The following is a 20325-nucleotide window of genomic DNA, read 5'->3' on the forward strand; positions in this document are numbered from 1 at the left end:
CGGGTCCTGCGTGTCTCTGTATCTCGGACACTTAGGCTCCGCTGACCTGACAGATTCAAGTCTCAGCGCTAGATACAACTGCTCTGGATACAGGATACAAAGCAGCTGTAGCTCAAAAATTAAACATAATTTAATAAAATGTAGTTACAAAGTTTCACCAAACTCATTTTTATTAAAAAAAACAAAAAACTATTTTAAAGGTGTAAATAGCTTTTAACGTAATCTGAACAGGGTTTAAAAGGGCAAAAAATGGTCAATGTGCACTATGAAAACACTGAAATATGTGCCCATTTGACATTTATTAACACTTTAGTTTTGTTCAGTTCCACCATGGTGCCAATTTGCCACTTATTGCCCCTTTAGCGTCCTTCTGTTTGGAGGCCCCTTGATGCCCATTTGCCATTTACTGCCCCTTTAGCACCTTATGTCACTGAAGAACAATAAAGGGGGAAGAAAATGGCAAATGGGCATCAAGGGTGCACTTAACAAAAGGGGCAATAAGTGGCAAATGGGCACCAAGGTGGCACTGAATCCTCTGCCCACTTGCTATTATTGGCCTTTTTAGACCCATCAGTGCCCCCATTCATTTAAAGCCCACACTCAGTGACTGACCTGCTGGGCTTCTCACAAACACTGCCCTTACACAGCTCCAGTGCAAATAAAATAAAAAAGTTCTGGCTCTCAGAATATGGTGATGCAAAATGTGCAGAGTTTATCAGTGCAACACCTGCCACATATCTATGAATTATAATTTTATTTACCCCATTATTATACCTTCTTATTATGGATCCACCCTGGAGAAAAACATTTATTCTGTGTCCCCACCAGCCCAGGAAACGCATAGGCAGATAGCGTGGTATCTCCTCCCTGTCTTGCGTCCTGAATAATGTCCTCACGCCTGTCTCGTCATTCAGGACACAGATCAGAAAGAGTGAGTGTTTGCATTACTGAATAGAGAATACAACACGTGATCGCAACGACCAATCACTGCAGAGGAAGTGACTTCACTATGCACTTGAATGGTCATCACAGCGGACGGCAATTCAACCGTACAGGGGATTTTTGGCAGCGGCGCTGGGCAGCCAGCTTTGAGGTCGGTGCAGTTAGTGAGTGGCACCTGACCCACTGGCACCCCGCTGGCGCCCCCTTATAGCGTGGGGGCTGGCGCCCTGTACGACCGCACTGGTCGCACGTACCTAAGGCCGGCCATGCTCAGGTCCTTAAAGCAGTATGAAGAAAATCTGATCCACTGGGGAAGCAACACTGAAGGGTAGACAGATACCACTAACATAAATTGCTCAACTGTATTACGTACGCCAACATTAAAACGGTACACTCTAAAGTACACACTGGGTGTAATAGTACAAATATACATGTAATGTTATAGTCAGTTTGAGGAACCAGGTAATGGAGTCAATTCTGGTATTGTCCTCTTGTCTCTTGTGGACAATATGCTGGTAAAAGCTGTATTTTATTATAGGGTTAGGTTCATTTGAGTACTTTGTGTTGTTGAAGTTCTGAAGGTTTGAAAGTTTTAGAATACAGTGTAAAATTTTGTCAATTTGTTCACAATGATCTTTGACCAAGTAAAGCATAAAATCCTACATTTCCTACCATAGACCCACATACACATGCTAGTTTCATAAATTATAATTACATGAACTTGGTGATGATTGGTTACTGGCTATCCAGTTTTCTCCCACTGTTAAGTCCTTATGCATCCTATGTAATTCTCACTAATTTTAACTAGTGTTATAGGGAAATCAGATTGTGAGTTCTATTGTGGGCAGGGACCATTGCAAATGACTACTGTGTACTGCCAATGGTCAATTTTACAGTATCATGATCACAGTTATTGTATAGACTCATTATATGCAAATTGAAAAAAAAAATAATCTAAAATTCTAACTGCACACTTCTCAGATGTTAAAAACCGGAGCAGGTAGAAAAAGGGTTAAATCCACAGCGTCCATACAAAAAACAAAGATTATACCGCTCAGACAATTTTACACAATAGTTCAGTTTAGTGTCCTCAGAGAATATCCCTTTTCCCCAGGCTGTATACAATAGGAAAACGAAATCCCAAATGGTGCGTGCTCTTCCAGGGACTTATAGGTCTATGGAGGCTAAATTGGAACTCCGATATTGACTTCTCCTAATAGTTCCACAGAATTAGAATTCTATACCACTAAGGATTTAAAACAAAGTATAGTGCAACACTTTTTGGGATGTATTTTCACTTCATGCAATTTATTTCCATACTCCCAAAATGGCAAAAGTTTCAAGCATATCAAAATGTCTAAAAACGCAGCACGCCAAACAGTTGTAGCCCAATACAATAATGCGGTTTCTTTTTGTCCAGTCGTCCTCAGGTTCTCACTCCCTGGAATAGGTGGAATAACACAAGGAAAGTGTGGACTAGATCTGATTACTTATGTTCACTCTCAGATAGGGTTTTATATCTAGGATTTACTTTCAGTGCATTTTTTGCTTTCTTTAATTTGAATGTATTTAAATCCCTTCACAAGGAGCAGAAGTCATTTGTGTGTAATTGTTTTACCTAAATCTCTTGGAAAACTTTACTGATGTTTGGGTTAGTTTTGCTCCAGTGCTTCCTATTTTCAGCATCATTAGCCCTGGAGAAACCTACATTGCAGCACAAAATACATTTTGCCTTCTGCTTATAAAGACTACTGAAGTTGTTTTCTGCATAGATCTGTTAGGTAATTTTGTTCCTGATTTATAAAAGCAAATAATAACCTTTGTTTGTTACAAAAAATGCTGTTTACTCTCACTGGAATAAAGAGTGCTGATCTTTTTTTTACCTGAAGCCAATGTGTTCAGATATAATTCTTTGGCTTACTTAAACGCAGTTCAGAATTATGAAAAAAACTACAATATTTGCTATACTAAAGTGCAAAATGCTGCACACATTGATTAAATAAAACAGTATTAAAACATAATCTCAAAGCTTCGATTCACGTGAAACTAATACATTGTGTTATACTTAGTGCAGGGACTGAAGGCGCAGTGTATAACTTTTCTTTGGTGTTCTTTGAATCCCTGAGTCATGTACGGCAACCTCAAGCCCCTCACTAGGCATAACACTGTCAGTTTTTTCTGAAGTGTACCTTTAACCCCTTCCTGCCCAATCACGTACAGTTACGTCATCAGCGCTAATGTGTTAGCGCTTTCTTACGTAACTGTATGTGGTCGTGATTGAGCGGGCTCAGAAGCTGTGCCAGCGTCATCACCAGTGGGTGTCAGCTGTATATTACAGCTGACACACGCTGTAACGGCCAGGACAGGGGCTAGCCTCTGATCCTGACGATTAACCCCTTAGATGCAGCAATCAAAAGCGATCGCTGCATGTAGGTGGTTTCTAGCCTGTCAGCACCCCAGCACGGCAGTCGGATGCCGGTGGTTGCTATGGTAAGGCCTAAGGCGGGGCCTAAAAGGCTTACGATCAGGGCCAAGAAGATGGAGCAGGCTCAGAATCTGAGCCTGCGCCATTATCTGCGGGTGTCAGCTGTTACCTGATGTAACGGCTGATGTAAAGCCCCGCTCAGAGGCGAAGCCTAATAGCAGTGTATTAGTATAGCGATCAGGGCTTTATGCCTTCAAGTCCCTTAGTGGGACAGAAAAGGATGGCTCTCACATGATGACACAAAAAAGAAATGATTTTTTTTTTAAAAAGTGATTTTATTGTGCAAACGCTGTAAAATATAAAAAAACTATATACATATGGTATTGCCGTAATCGTATGGACCCGCAGAATAAAGTAAATATGTAATTAATAGTGTACATTGAACGCCGTGAAGAAAATACAAAACTTTGTCAGAATTGCTTGTTTTTGGTCACCTTGCTTGGCAAAAAATAGAATAAAAAGTGCAAAAAATTTGCATGTACCCCAAAATGGTACCAATGAAAACAGATTGTCCCACAACAAATAAGCCCTTACACAGCTCCAGTGCAGATAAAATAAAAAAGTTCTGGCTCTCAGAATATGGTGATGCAAAATGTGCAGAGTTTATCAGTGCAACACCTGCCACATATCTATGAATTATTATTTTATTTACAACATTATTATACCTTCTTATTATACCCTGATGTACTCCGCACAGCTTACATATGCCCCCACATTATAAACTGAAATACCAGCAATGCCCTGAACAGAAAAATAATCAAGCAAACTGTGCGCTCCAAAAGCCAAATGGCGCTCCCTCGATTCTGAACCCTACAGCGTGCCCAAATAGCAATTTACGTCCACATATATGGCATCGCCACACCCGGGAGAACACGCTTAACAGTTTATGAGATATTTGTCTGCAGTGGCACAAACTGGTCACCACATATTAGGCACTAAAATGGCAGATCAGCGGAAAATTGCAATTTTCACTTTGCACTGCTGAGCGTTCATTTCTAATAAATAAACAAAACTGTGGGGTCAAAATGCCCACTACACTCCTTACAAAATGTCATGAGGGGTGCACTTTCCAAAATAGAGGTCACTACTTGGGGGTTTGTTTTACTATTTGACCTCAGAGCCCTGCAATTATGGGCCAATGCTGCCAAAATCACTCAAATGCACATTGTGCTCTTTCACTCCTAAGCCCTGTCATATTTCCAGGCAAATGATAAATGCCTTGAGGAGTGTAGTTCACAAAATGGGGTCACTACTTAGGGTTTTCCACTGTACTCTGGTACCTCAGGGGCTCTGCAAACGCGACATGGCGCCCATGCACCAGTCCAGAAAAATCTGCGGTCTAAAAGCCAAATGGCGCTCTTTTGAGCTCTGCCATGTGCCCAAACAGCAGTTTAGGGCCACACATGGGGTATTGCCAAAAGATGCAAACATAAAGCTGATGACCTGGGAGTTGGACCCCGACCCATTAGCTATTGATGGGATAGGTCATCAATTTTTAGCAACTGGATCACCCCCTTAACACCATAAATCACAATCCTGTAGGAACTTGAAAAATGACATACACAAATTAACCCTGATTCAACATTTCTCCATTGTAAAGAATAAGAGTCAAAAGGAGGATAATAAAAATCGACTAAGCTCTCCTATCGACTCCAGTATCCCCACCAATCATTCCTAACTTTTAACCAAGATGCAACTTTTCTTCCACTCATTATAAACATTATATGTAGATACATGCATTGCATTAGTTTCTACAGAATTCAGAAAGATCAATAAAATCTGCAACTTCAATAGTAGACAAAAGCAAAAGAACAATTTCACCAAAAAAGAACGTGGAGCCTTGAAAAACATTATGGGCAAAGAACAGACAGATAGTGATCCAAAACACAGATACGGGAGGGGGGTAGTGATACATGATACGGAGATTTACCCAAAAGTAGCCTCACGTATCCTGTCAGATGAGACCTGTTATTGCCAACTAACTACAGATCCTTTACCCACATTCAAAAAATAATTCAGTATTTTAATACTAAAAACCTAAAAAGGCAAAGGAATTTCTACTTACGAAATACCCCAAAAGGCCCATACACTATCACTAACCAAAAATTAATAAAGATGTTAAACACCCACCAGATTGCTGCAGGGATTGATTCATTAATGAACTCCCTCTCCAAATACATTGATATCTTATTACAGAAATATGTGATTAACTCATATTTAAAGGACTTTGCCAGTCTGATTTATTTACTAGAGGCTATCGAGCGGAAACCAACATACAGATGGGCTATGGATGTTACCTCCTTATACTCAAATATTCCACATGATCTAGTATTCGCATCTATCAAAAAATTTCTAGATAACGATTCAAATATGCCTTCGAAACGAAGGCATCCATTTTATCCTTACACACAGCCTATTCAAGTTTGAAGCAAAACCATGATTACAAATACGTGGGACTGCTTTGGGTACGAAAATGAATATATATATACACCCTATATCAAGATGGTGGATTGTGATAGCCTATTCAATTTCGAAAGTTTCCACAATAGAAAATGTACCATATGGCCAATTTAGGTATCCAAGAAAAAAATTATACCAAAGATTCAGATTTTCAGTCAGAATGCAAAGTGATGAAACATAGGTTCAAGGAGAAAAGCTACCTGTCTAGGATCATAACGTCATAAGGGGAGCAAGCAATCTAACCCGAAAAGAATGTAGAATCCCCAAAAAAACAACTGGAAATCAGAATGTTACGTCTCTCCCTTACAACTTTACAACTACATACAACCACACCCATAATTGCATAAAATAACTTAGCCAAAAATGAGCCTATATTGCAAAATTATCCTCATCTAAAAATGCAGAATTACCTATAGTAATTACCATACAGTGCGGCGTGCACAGTATGCCACAAAACAAATCTCCTGGCTATTGCACAGATACAGTGCATTAACCAAGCTCAGTACATATATACAGCACCAGAACCAAGCCAAGTACATAAACACAGCACCAGAACAAAGCTCAGTACATATATACAGTGCCAGAAGCAAGTCAAGTACATAAATACAGCACCAGACTAAAGCTCAGTACATATATACAGCACCAGAATCAAGATCAGTACATATATACAGCACCAGAACAGAGCTCAGTACATATATACAGCACCAGCACAAATACAGTTCAATACAGAGTTCATTTTCAAATTCAGTTTTTCAGGGCGGTTTCTCATACTGATGACCTATACACAGTATAGGTCATCAGTATATGATCGTCAGGGGTGCGACACCCAGACCCCGCACTAATTAACTGTTCTGGCTGCCTCCGGCACCGTAAGTTATGCAGTGGTCAATGCTGGAAGCAGAAGGCCCCGACCACTGTATAGCGAACGTGCTGCAACACTGCAGCTCTGCTCCTATTCAAGTTAATAGGAGAAGAGCTGCAGCATGGCTGCTATACAGTGGTCGTAGCCTTCTGCTTCACCCACCACTGCACAACGTATGGTGCCAGAGGCAGCCGGAACAGCTGATCGTGCGGGGTCTGAGAGTTGGACACCCACCAATCATATACTGATGACCTATCCTGTGGACAGGTCATCAGTATGAAAAACCATCCCATGCTCATCCTCTTTAACCCCTGTCATATAAGTTGGTACAGCATAAAACTACAGCTCCCAGCATGGCCTGAACAATGGATATGCAGGGAGTTGCTATTTCACAAAAAAAAGAAACCTATCACCCATCATCTCACTGCAAATCATACAGTGATTGCAGTACTGATCATTCACAGGGAGAATAAACATTTAGATGTAGTGACTCACCGGAGACATCTTCTCAGATTGGTGTCATTCTCTTTCTCTTTTCTTCTCTATCTGGTTCAGACCTCCATGATGACTTTTCCTGGCCACCACCCTTTTCTGCAGAGTTTACCACTCAGATGTCTTCGGTTCCTCACCTTTCCAACATTTCCGCACCTACAGATGTAGCCAAGTTTATCTTGAGTCTGCTGCAGCGGGATATCACACAACAAATGAGATTGAAAAGCCATTGAAAATGTCAAGTTAAAGTTACCTGACACTGTGTATTTAATGTGTTAAAAGTCAAGATAAAGATGGCTACATCTGTATAAACAAAGATAAAATTCTCATGGTGCAACACTCTATGCCCCTGAATATAATATCACCATGCACTGTGCTCCTGAATATAATAGCACCATACACTGTGCCCCTGAATGTAATAGTACTATACACTGTGCCCCTGAATATAATAGTACCATACACTGTGGCCATTAATAAAATTGTGTCAAACACTGTAAAGTAAAGCACCACACACACACACACATACACACACACACACACACACACACACAGTGCTCCGGTAGATAGCACCGCTCACAGAGCCCCCTGTAGATAGTGAAATGCAAAATTCCCGCTGTACATAGTGTCCCATATAGAGCCCCATGTAGATAGTGTCCCATATAAAGCCCCCTGTACATAGCGCTCCTCATAGAGCCCTTGTAGATCAAGCCCCTCATAAAGCCCCTGTAGATTTTTCCCCTAATAGAGCCCCTTTAGATGGTGCTCCTCATAGAGCCCTCTGTAGATAGTGTCCCCATAGAGCCCCCTGTAGATAGTGCCCCTCATAGAGCCCCTTGTAAATCTTGCTCCTCTTAGAGCCTCCTGTAGATCGTGCCCCTCATAGAGCCCTTTGTAGATAGTTCCCCCATAGAGGCTTTTATAGATAGTGCCCCCATAGAGCCACCTGTAGATAGAGCACCCCATACATCGTGGCCCTCATAGAGCCCCCTGTAGCTAGTGCCCTCATAAAACTGACTGTAGATAGCGCCCCCGATAGAGTCCCCTGTAGATAGTGTCCTCCAGAGAGTCCCCTGTAAATAGTGTTGTCCAGAGATTTCCCTGTAGATAGCGCCTCCTGTAGATAGTCCCTTCTATAGATAGTGCCTCCTTTAGATAATGCCCCCTGTAGATAGTGATCTCAACACTGCCCACTGAAAAAAACAAAACCCTTTCAGTGCTCCCCTGTCCCTGTTCCTGTACCATCCTCCAGCGACGCAAGTCTGGTCAGGGCCTGGGCCTCATCCATCGAAACGACATTCGGTGCGATTACGTAATCGCACCGACTGCATCATTGCTAAAGTGCCAAATGGCGAGACAAGGAACTGATAGTTCCCATGTATGGCCAGGCAGCGCTACACTAATCAGTTGTATTCGTGTCCTAAGGATGCGGATACAATTGGGTGCAGAGGACCGAAACTGGGTCCTGCGTCACCCGGGCTCACCGAACCAGCTGTAATTGTAACAACCGGCCGGATCTCACCCATGTGTCTGAATATATATATATATATATATATATATATATATATTAACTAACTACCCAACATTGTAGAAGTAGATTAACTCTATATGTAACCTGTATAATATTGTCCAAAGGTGAGCATACAGTATTTTTTTCTTAACGATATTGTGCTAAAATGTTTCCGCTGACTAACATTTCATTTGAGATATAAGAAACTATTAAGGGAATTTGCATTAACCTGTTAATTTTGGAAGGATCGGTCAACGATTTAATATTTATGGAGTTCTCCCAGCTGATGTCTGGTGTGTTGTTGTATTGGTACTTTGTGATGCTATATGTGGGTATAGTAATTATTCAGGACTATACGTGGCAATGTGTGTATTGTTTCTGTAAGGATGAGGCTCACACAGACTTTGTTGTGTGGCAACTCCAATTTGAACTGTCTATTGAAATACATAATGTAGTGTGTACATGGAACTTTTATGAGATTTTAATGCAACTTCTGTGCATTAAACCAATACGAAATCTATCGATCAATCGATCAATCTATCAATACGAAAGTCATGAGGCAATTTCTGTTGCGTATATGTAATGTAAAGTTGAAATTGGAGCTATAGTGCCACAAATGCCTTTGTGTAGCTCCAGACCAACATAAGGCTATGTTCACACGGATTATTTTGCAGGCATTTCTGCCTCAAAACTGCGTTTGGAAGTTTGAGGCAGATTTTCCTCTCCCTGCACGACGATTTTCGCTGCGTTTTTCGCCCGTGGCCATTGGGCGCTGTGGGCATAAAACGCCGCGAAATATGCTTTCTCTGCCTTGAAGTCAATGGGAAGTCAGAGGCGGAAACGCCTGAAGATAGGGCATGTCGCTTCTTTCTCCCGCGAGCCGAAAAACGGCCGAAAAATCAGAAGCAGAACGCCTCCAAACATCTGCCCATTGATTTCAATGGGAAAACGGCGTTCTGTTCTGACGGAGCGTTTTTACACGTAAAAAAAACAGCTGCGAAAAAGAAGTGCAGGACACTTCTTGGGACATTTTTGGAGCCGTTTTCCATAGACTCTATTGAAAAAAGCTCCAAAAACGGCCGTAAAAAATGCAGCGAAAAACGCAGTGAAAACCGTGAGTGGCACAAAAACGTCTGAAAATCAGGAGCTGTTTTCTCTTGAAAACAGCTCCGTATTTTGAGACATTTTTGACTCTGCGTGTGAACATACCCTAAGGCTGGGTTCACACGACCTATTTTCAGACGTAATGGAGGCGTTTTACGCCTCGAATTAGGTCTGAAAAAACGCCTCCAATACGTCGGCAAACATCTGCCCATTACTTTCAATGGGTCTTACGATGTTCTGTGCCGACGACCTGTCATTTTACGTGTCGCTGTCAAAAGACGGCGCATAAAATTACAGCCTCGTCAAAGAAGTGCAGGACACTTCTTGGGGCGTAATTGGAGCCGTTTTTCATTGACTTCAATGAAGAATAGCTCCAAATTACGTCCGTAAAAGACATGGCGAATAAGGCCAGTACATGCATTTACGTCTTAAATTCCTGAAAACAGCTCCGTAATTTCAGACGTAAATGCAGTTATCGTGTGCACATACCCTAACAAGGCCACTTGCATATGGCAGTACTTTGGTAAGTATTCTGCATCAGTACTTGGAAGCCAAAACCAGGAGTGGAACCTACACAGAGAAAGTATAATGGACAGATTTGTAACTCTTTTGTGTTTTTGTACTCAATTCTGGTTTTGACTTAAAAATACTGAAGAAAAATACTGATCGATATGCTGCTGTGAGAAAGTGGCCTAACGCTGGTCGTAATACATGTGCATTTTAATGTCTGTATTTCGTCCGATAGACCCAGGTCACTTATGGTTTTACCAGACTGAATTCTGAGGTGATCTAAGTTCGCTTGAGTAGATCCGCGACGGAGAGAATACTGAAAGCTGTTTTTTTTGGTATGTGCATCTGAACTTCAGAGCCGATTACTACGCATTGTGTCTTAAATACTAGTAATTGACTTAGTTAAGTAAATATCTGCCTATTTCAAGTGAATAATTGTGAAGGATTATATTTCCTGGAATGTGCTCAAATAAAGTCTTGGCACTTGAACTGCAGGATTAAATAGAAGAGAAGCCTTGAATACTTAGCCATGGGACAGTGCGATAAATAGATTGCTGCAGGGTGAGGCCCCGTGCACACGATTGTGCCTGTAATCACGGTCCGTAATTAAGGACACAGCCGGACAAGGACAGACGCGGACAGTCTTCCGCATTTGTGGGCTGTGCTCCCATTATAAAGTATGGGAGCATGGTCCATAAAATAAAAAAATAGGACATGTAATATTTTTTTTACGGAAGGTTTCTACGGCACGGACACCTTCCCATAAATATACGGGAAGGTGTCCGTCGGCCATATAAATTAATGGGTCCGCAATTACGGCCTGTAATTACAGACAAAATCTACAATTGTGTGCATGGGGCCTAAATCATCACAAAGAAATAAAATTAAGAAAATATATTGAGTGTTTTTGTAGAAAAGGCTACTTCAGGCAACAGTATACCTTGAGGATAACAATTCTTCTTTTCCCATATTTGTGAGGCAATATTTATAGGATAAGGCACTAATCTGTATTAAATTAATGCACAACTAGATTAATGCATGTAGCTTATCTTTACATACAAGTCATTCCACAGGGGACTAAAGAGGAGAGGTTAAACAGCTTTAAATTGCCCTCACTATATAAGAGCTCCTGAAGGCTCGTAAAATACAAGACGTACAGTTTAACATTATTTTATTGCTAACACCCCCTTGAGAGCTTTATACACACAGAGCAGTCCAGTATAGGGACGACATTAATCAGAATAACACTGCATCTACATACATATTTCAGCTAAATGAAACTGACCGCTAAAGATTTTAACACTTACAGGGAAAATGGAAAATCTTTTTTATGTGCTTTAGGCTTAGAAAGATTTGTTCTGTGAAATTATCGACCTAGAGTATATCATATTATTATTCTTTATTACTGATGACCAAGAGTTGGAGATCATACATACCATAGAGTAAGTAGCTGAATGTTTATACATGGAGTATTTGCAGCTTCAATTAGTTAGTTTGAGTTTCATAATGTTATTAATTTTTGTTAATAATCTTTAGTGCCATTGTACTCACTAGTATTGTTTAGTGTTACTGAAAATGTAGGAACTAAAAACTTAAAGCGATTGTCTTAAAAAAATGTAAAAAAATTAACTTCGTAATTTATTAAAATAATTTTTACATAATTTTTGGTGGTGTTTTTTATTTATTGTAATTTTGTGCATGTGTTTTTATGGAATTTTCCAAGTCCTATAGAGAAGCCTGTGAGGAAAATGCTAGGAAAAAAACACTGTGTATGTAAACTTTTAACTATGGACTTTAAAGGCTACGTAAACCATTGAATGGCATTTTTTGTTTTTTAATAAAAAAAGATTAGACAGTGTGTTTGGTGCAACTTTCTAAATAGTTTTTATTAAAAATTATTTTTACTTTTTGAGATACAGCTGCCCTGTATTCTCTATACAGAGCACCTGTATAGTTTGCTATAACCTGAATCCGTCAGTCCAACGGACACGCAGGATCCACCTTTTATTCATCACATCTAACTTCATGTGTTTTAATAAAAACTATTTATAAAGTTGCACCATTAAAAAAATGCCATTCAAAGGTTTACATAGCCTTTAAAGTAAGATCTGACCGCAGCATTTTTTACCTAAAAAAAACACGCTGTACAAAAATTCTGCAAATGAAGAAAATGAAGACACCACAAAAAATGCAGCAAGCTGAGATAAACGCCAATGAAAACACTTCTGAACACTGTGTGTGAAACTGACCTAATAACCATGTAGTCCCACATCTACCTGAGGAGTTGTGAGTACACAGGCCTGATAGGTACTAGTTACAAACGTCAAGATTATTGGGCCGGGCTGTACAGAGATTGGCCTTTTTGTTAACATTTGAATATCCATACAGGAAGACTATGGATATGCAGCATACAGTATATACAGTAGAGATAAGATGTGTATATAAAACTCTCTCTCCCTCTCTATATGTATATATGTCTATATATAGATATACATAAACAACACAAAAGTTTAAACAGCACATTCCAACAAAATGAAACAAATCGTGCATGCAGGTGCAAATTTATACAGCACACAAAAAAATGGCGACAGAACACTGCGAACACTAATGCCACCTAAGCCAAGACAAGGCGACCTCTATGAGGTGGGAACCTATGCTGCACATACACCCAGAACTGGGACTAAGACTACATATATATCTGGGGATGGTAGGAACCAGCATTAAACTAATTAAAATCACCCAGGGCAGAATGGAAGGAGTGCAAGAACAAAAAATGGAGGCAGTCACTAACCCCACATATATGAATCACATATACAACACAAAAGTTTGAACAGCACATTCCAACAAAATGAAACAAAACGTGTATACAGGTGCAAGAACGCCTGTGACTGCAAATTTATACAGCACACAAGAAAATGGCGACAGCACACTGCGAACACTAATGCCACCTAAGCCACTAAATATAAATAAATATGCATTACTGCTAAATCTACTTACAATAGGGAGGTTCTTAGCACACATTTGATCACAATCTGTGAGTCCACCTGCCACGACAAGGCGACCTCTATGGGGTGGGAACCTACGCTGCACATACACCCTGAACTGGGACTAAACCTACATATACCTGGAGATGGTGGGAACCAGCATTAAACAAATTAAAATCACCCAGGGCAGAATAAGAGGAGTGCAAGATCAAAAAATGGTGGCAGTCACTAACCCCACATATATGAATCACATAAGCAACACAAAAGTTTGAACAGCACATTCCAAAAAAATGAAACAAGACGTGTATACAGGTGCAAGAACGCCTGTGACTGCAAATTCATACAGCACACAAGAAAATGGCAACAGCACACTGCGAACACTAATGCCACATAAGCCACTAAATATAAATAAATATGCATTACGGCTAAATCTACTTCAAATTGGGAGGTTCTTAGCACACATTTTGATCAAATTGTGTGAGCCCATCTGCCACGACAAGGCGACCTCTATGAGGTGGGAACCTACGCTGCACATACACCCAGAAGTGGGACTCAACCTACATATTCTTGGGGATGGTAGGAACCAGCATTAAACAAATTAAAATCACCCCGGGAAGAATGGGAGGAGTGCAAGATCATGGAGGCAGTCACTAAACACATAAATATGCATTACTGCTAAATCTACTTACAATAGGGAAGTTCTTAGCGCACATTTTTATCAAATTGTGTGAGCCCACCTGCCACGACAAGGCGACCTCTATGAGGTGGGTACGTATGCTGCACATACACCCAGAACTGGGACTATATAGATTCACTGTACAAAGAAAACAGATAAAAACAAGGGGACATATACAAAAACACCGAAAAAGGCCATACTTACAAATGGACACAGCCAGGTCAGAAACGCTGATGAAGGAGAGTGAGCAGGTGCTTTAAATAATAATAGCCACTCCCACTAGTCTTGAGGGGAGTGGTGTGTGTGGTGCATGGGATGTGTATTAAGAAATAATAAATGAATAGTGTGTGAGCATGGTGTGTTGTTGTTTGGCATAGCAAGCAGGGTAGCCCGCTCTATGAACTATCAAGGCGTCACAAATAGGCTTCTACCTGGCTATACACGTTGTGCCTCATGACGTACACACTATCCCTCCATGTTTCACACACTTGCACCCCATTATCCATTTATTTCTATTGAGGCACTTCTCATTACTGCCCCCTATATTTCACTTATCGTATTACACTTGCACACACACTATTAATTTATTATTTCTTAATACACATCCCATGCACCACACACACCACTCCCCTCAAGACTAGTGGGAGTGGCTATTATTATTTAAAGCACCTGCTCACTCTCCTTCATCAGCGTTTCTGACCTGGCTGTGTCCATTTGTAAGTATGGCCTTTTTCAGTGTTTTTGTGTTCACTGTACAAAGAAGCGTGCATTTACATGGAGAACTGTTTTGCAAACTGACTATGATGACCAAAGAAACTGATAATACATTTTTGTACCATTGTTAAATTTTTTTCCCTTTTGTTCATTTTTTGCAATAATTTGCATGCCTTAGTGTCTACTTTAGTTTACTTCTGTCACTGAAAATACTTCTATTATTAGAAATATTATTAATGTAATTAAAGATGGCATATTTAATGTGTAATTAATACTATAGTTCAGGAGTCAGCAACTTATGGCACGTGTGTCACAGCTGGCACGCGGAACATGTTTGCCTGGCACGCTGCGTCCTAAGCCCCTTTAGTGTCCTCCAGCCTTAATCTAGCCCAAAGCAGTCCTCTTGGCTTGATTGATGGCTCTAGCATGTGCCAGTGTCACTGGTTTCTTCAGGACTAGGGAAAACACAGTGCTTGTGTAAGATTTCATGAAAGAAATCAGTTTGTATTATATGACTACTTAATTTTTTAAATCGTCACGCCATACAAAAAATTCTGCCTACCCGTGTTATAGTTCCTTCTAAATATACTTTATCACTTTTTTCTCTTTATACTTGAGATATAAGAGATTAAGCCCATTCAGACTTTCCAACTTCCCCACTCTTTCCGTGTCACCATGAGAAAAGGAGGTGCTTCTTCTGGGCATCTTGACCTCTTAAGGGGGTTTTACACAAGATGATTATCGAGCAGACGAGTGTTAATATAATGCTCGTTCCTCATATTTGCCCTGTGTGAAAAGGGCAGCGATCAGCAGATGAACGAGCAAACGCTCAATGATTTGCTGGTCGTATCGTTTTAAAAAAGTTCAATACTATCGTTGTCGGCAGCAGATCTCCCTGTGTAAACAGGGAGACACACTGCCGACATGATAATGTATGGGAACGAGCGATGGGAGCAATGATTGCTCGTCCCCATCCATAGCTCCACGTGACTGGAGCAAGCGTGTGCCGATCAACGATGTCTCGTTTATCGGCGCTTGCTGCACCGGCCGAGTATCCGCCGGTGTAAAAGGGCCTTTAGTGGGTGCAATTGCACCTTCTAGTTCTTCTTTGATAGGGAGTCATACAGTTGCTCTAATCTAAATGGAATCTACCCTGCTTGAAAAAAATCCCAATGTGGGATTGAAACATTGGTTGAATAAATCACTTCATTTTTTATCTTTTCACCTGGAGTGCTGTGAGATATATTGTTTATTTATTGGAACAATCCTTGGATCTGGATTAATCGCTTGCACCCGCTCCTTCTTTTTTCTCTATTTGAGTGCTGCTGCTTTCTTGATTTATTATTTGGAATCTACCCTGGTGATGTTCCCTTTGAATTTTAGAAAAATATTCCAGTGCAAAAATAATCAACCCCTGTTGGCGCTGCTCGTGATCTCCAGTAGCAGAGAAGATTTTAAGGGGATGATTGTCGTAATTAAGGAGTCTTTATTGACTGCTGTACAACTCATTTTACCCCAAACTAGCACAATTACCTGACTAAGACCCCAGTTTGTGGTAGAAACGTGTTGAGCAAAAGAATCAATAAACAATCCTTAACCACAATCATCTTTCTTGATATCTTCTCTGCTTCTGGGGATCATGAGCAGCACCAATGGGAGTTGTCTCTTCTGCATTGGAATATTTTTTTACAATACACTACAGGAACTGTCTGGATCTATTGCATTTGTCAACAACGTGGTCTGAGGCTTTGTCACCCTGCAAATGGGTCCGCAGTCCGAGAAGCGTGCCATAGAGTTGTGTCTATAGTTTGTACAACTCACTCAGTTGCGCGTACACCTATTGTCTTTTGTTTTTCATCTTTCATTTAGTCTGAGCTTACTACACTTATCTAGTGCCTTTCTCTCCTTTCATCTTTTTTCCTACGTGCTGTGGGTCCAGTATCCTTTAAATTCTAGGTGATCAGTGCTCACTACACCTTGACACTGGTTTTGGTCAAAGGGAGAGTGTTTGGTGGACTGTAAGTAGCACTCTGCAGTAGAAGCTGCAACAAAAAATATCTCCCAAGTGTTCTTTTGAATTAGAATTACTTTCTAACCTTCAATTCTATAGTCTCAAGGAAAGGCTTTATCAGCAGCTCTTTAGAAATGAGTTAAAACATCAATGTTTTGACTATTCTTTCCTTAATTAAGTGCTTTTTACCATTTTGATGATGCAAAGACGCAATCAGGCTGAGATTTAATGTGTCTTTTTTTTTATTTCCTACATAATTTTTTTTTTTAGATAATTATCACTGATTATAAGATCTTTGATCCACGAAGACTGCATTTAACATCCACATGTGCAAGCAGTTTTGAGTACATAATACACAACACTTAATTTCTTATACATTACTTATCTAGGGCCCTATTGTGCCCTAGACACTGGAGGTGTGCGCGTAGTTAGGGCCGTATTTTGTCCTAAAAAAAATAAAATATACAGTATATATATGTATATACAGTATATATATATATATATATATATATATATATATATATATATATATATATACACGCAAGGTCCTGAAATTGATTTTAATGTAAGGGTTTGATCTGGGGTCTGAATTAATTTGGGGGTCTGCTCTGTGGGGGCAGCCTCTTCAGCCCTCTGCATTGCCACATTGCTGTAATATTGTCATGATATCGGCCAGGGTGACACTGATGGCGGCAGGGGGCAAGTAGTGGCAGCACTGGACTCCTAATTCGAATAGGATAGGTAATTATTGTAAACTGCTCACTATTTATTGGGGGCCTGCTCTCAATGGCACACATTTACATGGGGCACTATTTATGGCACAACATTATATGGGGCACTTAGGGGGGCACTGTCTACATGATACAATTTTATACGTGGCACTATCAGTATTACGTCACTATTTGCAGTGGAGGTGGTCCAGGGCTGTTTCTGCAGTATGTGCATGGATTTCTTCAAGCCACATTCAGATGAAGGGGAGAGCCTCAGAAGTCTCTGCAAAAAAATCTGCATTTGAATATAATCTTAGACTCATTTATCATAGACAAAGGTTAAACAGGCCCGAATTAGCTCTGTGGAGGTCAGTGTTATAAAAGAGTTAGTGAAGAGGGATTTATGAGGGAGAGCCTGTTTGCAGAAAGTTTGGATAAGTATCTCAAGTTACTAGGAAGTGAGCTATATATTAATTATATATTCATCTAAGTAAAATCCTGCATGTACCCACCCCACATCTGGACCCCACTGTATTTCATTGGAAACAAATTAATCTTCAATATTAAATATTAATAATAAAGTAGCATATGACAAAAAATCTAATTAAAATATGTCAAGGAGCTCTGTTCTTCTAACACCTTTTCCATACAGTACGTCTTTGATGTTCAGAATGTGTTTCCCATTCAGCTTCCCATTGATATTGTAATTTGGTCTAAAAAAAACAAAACAAATGACAGTTAATCATAATGTATGATTTACACAAATTATCTAGAAAAATATGAAAAAAGTGATGCCTGAGCAGGACAATATCTCTAGTGTGAATGTTGCCTTATCAACCAAAAAAGTGCTGGCTCTATATGTGCACCTACAGTTTATCATAGTAGGAGGCTCATTGGTCGTATGCGTTCCAAGTAAATTCATAGTGTGTATTAAATACAGTATTTGATTTATTTTATTATAGTAATCTTGAATTATATGTAACACAACTAAATGATGGAAGATTTGCCACAAGAGTTACATTGACTGTGAAAAATTTATTTATTTTTCCCTTGATCTGTCCTTGTAGATCTGCAGTCTTATGAGGGGAGGAATTGCCGAAAGAGGGGGAGTAAGGGTCGGACATCGCATTATTGAAATCAATGGACAAAGTGTGGTGGCCACAGCTCATGAAAAGATAGTCCAGGCACTCTCCAATTCAGTAGGGGAGGTAAGAACTCTTGCTCTTTGTGGTTCAGCTATGTTATTACAACACAAGTCAGCCAGCATTCATAGCTGATCAATGCTTTCCAGTCATTGGCGCATCTTTAAATACACATTTTATATTTGCCTTTTTGAGGATGTGAGGTTACTGGAATGTGTAAAGATTTTATTGTTTGCAATTTTGCTGGGAGCATTCTCTGTGCAAAGAGATATAATGGATCCTATTTACACGGCAGGGTACATACTGCTTGACTATTGTTAATGTGGCTGTAATATTCCCATCCTGGTTAGGGGGCAGCGGACATAAGAATTAACTATCCGCTGCAATGAATTGAGATGTTAACCCCTATGAATATATTCATTCATTTGTGAGCTGCTTTAGACAGATATGAAAACATTAGATATACAAGTCAGTATCTGCAGCTCTGATATCCCGTGTTCAGCTGCATTATGTGGCCCAGGGCTTTGAACATTTTATTTTAGATGTTTCATTGATGAGATATATTGATATTCAAAAGCAGCGAAGAAGAAAGGATTTTAGATTTAAAAAAAAATATATATATATATATATATAAAACCCATTTATTTCACAGCTCCATTTCTCCTGCAGCTCTGTTTTATATGGTTTATTGCGATAAGGGAGGATAGACAAGGTTGCTATAATTTTCTTATTCATGTGTGGCCATATAGATTCTATAAAATCAATAGGTGGCATGTCAGGGTCATCTGTATGATTTATAGGCAGGGGAAATGAGTGACTGCAAATATAACACTAAGTAGAAAAAAACAGTCTACAATATTTGAATTTTAATTGTAATTACATGTAGACATACGTGTAGATGTGTGTCCCCTTTTTTCCCCCAAAGTTTAGTTTTGATCCACAATGGAAAAGAATAAAGGTGACATTGTACCCTCCCACCTTGTTGGACCCAATCTGAGTATTGTAAACAACAAAAACAAAACACTGATACTGATATTTGTGAATACGTCCTTGCATATCAACTACAGATTACCCTGTCCCTTCCCCCTCTCCTCCAATAGTCAAAGCAGGGCCTCCTTCAGAAGTCACAGCATTGCCTCCCCCCAGTAGTCACAGCTGTGTCTTCCTCCCCAGTAATCACAGCTGTGCATCCTCTCCCAGTTGTCACAGCAGTGCCGTCCTACTCTCTCCAGTAGTCCAGACAGTACCACCCCTTTTCCCCCATGTACTAACCTCCCAAACACTCCTGCAATGTATTCTCTACTAGCAGGAAGCTACCTGCGAGCTTTTTGTTCCGATATTCATCCCAGCTAATAGAGATTGATGTAGGAGCACACAAAACTGTGATTATCTGAAAGCCCTTGTGTAATCTCTCTGCCTAACTAGGATCTCTGTCTTCTCCTGCTGGGAATGATGCAGCAGGATACTGTCAGTGACAGCCTAGCTGTATGTATTCTGTACTCATTTTAAATACCCAGCTGCCAAATGCAAAGAGGGCTAAAAGTAATACTCTGTCGTCATGAGCGATTTTCTAGCCGCCATGTTGACCTATCGACCAGGTATTTTTCAGCCTGATATATCTTGATAGATATATATATATATGTATATATATATATATATATATATATATATATATATATATATATATATATACATAAATATATATGGCTTTTAACCCCTTCCCTCT

General features: G+C 40.0%; 1 protein-coding gene across 5 annotated transcripts in view; it reads left to right on the forward strand.

The window, feature by feature from the left end:
- The window catches only part of APBA2 (amyloid beta precursor protein binding family A member 2), a 473299-nt gene that overhangs the window by 424333 nt on the left and 28641 nt on the right, over nt 1–20325 (forward strand). For all 5 annotated transcript variants that reach the window (XM_075857895.1, XM_075857892.1, XM_075857891.1 and 2 more), the window contains one exon: nt 18525–18665. In XM_075857895.1, coding sequence (XP_075714010.1) covers nt 18525–18665 — 141 coding nt within the window. The remainder of the gene's footprint in view (nt 1–18524; nt 18666–20325) is intronic.

Source organism: Rhinoderma darwinii, chromosome 3 (genome assembly GCF_050947455.1).
Source record: "Rhinoderma darwinii isolate aRhiDar2 chromosome 3, aRhiDar2.hap1, whole genome shotgun sequence".
In the NCBI taxonomy this organism is placed as follows: Eukaryota; Metazoa; Chordata; class Amphibia; order Anura; family Rhinodermatidae; genus Rhinoderma; species Rhinoderma darwinii.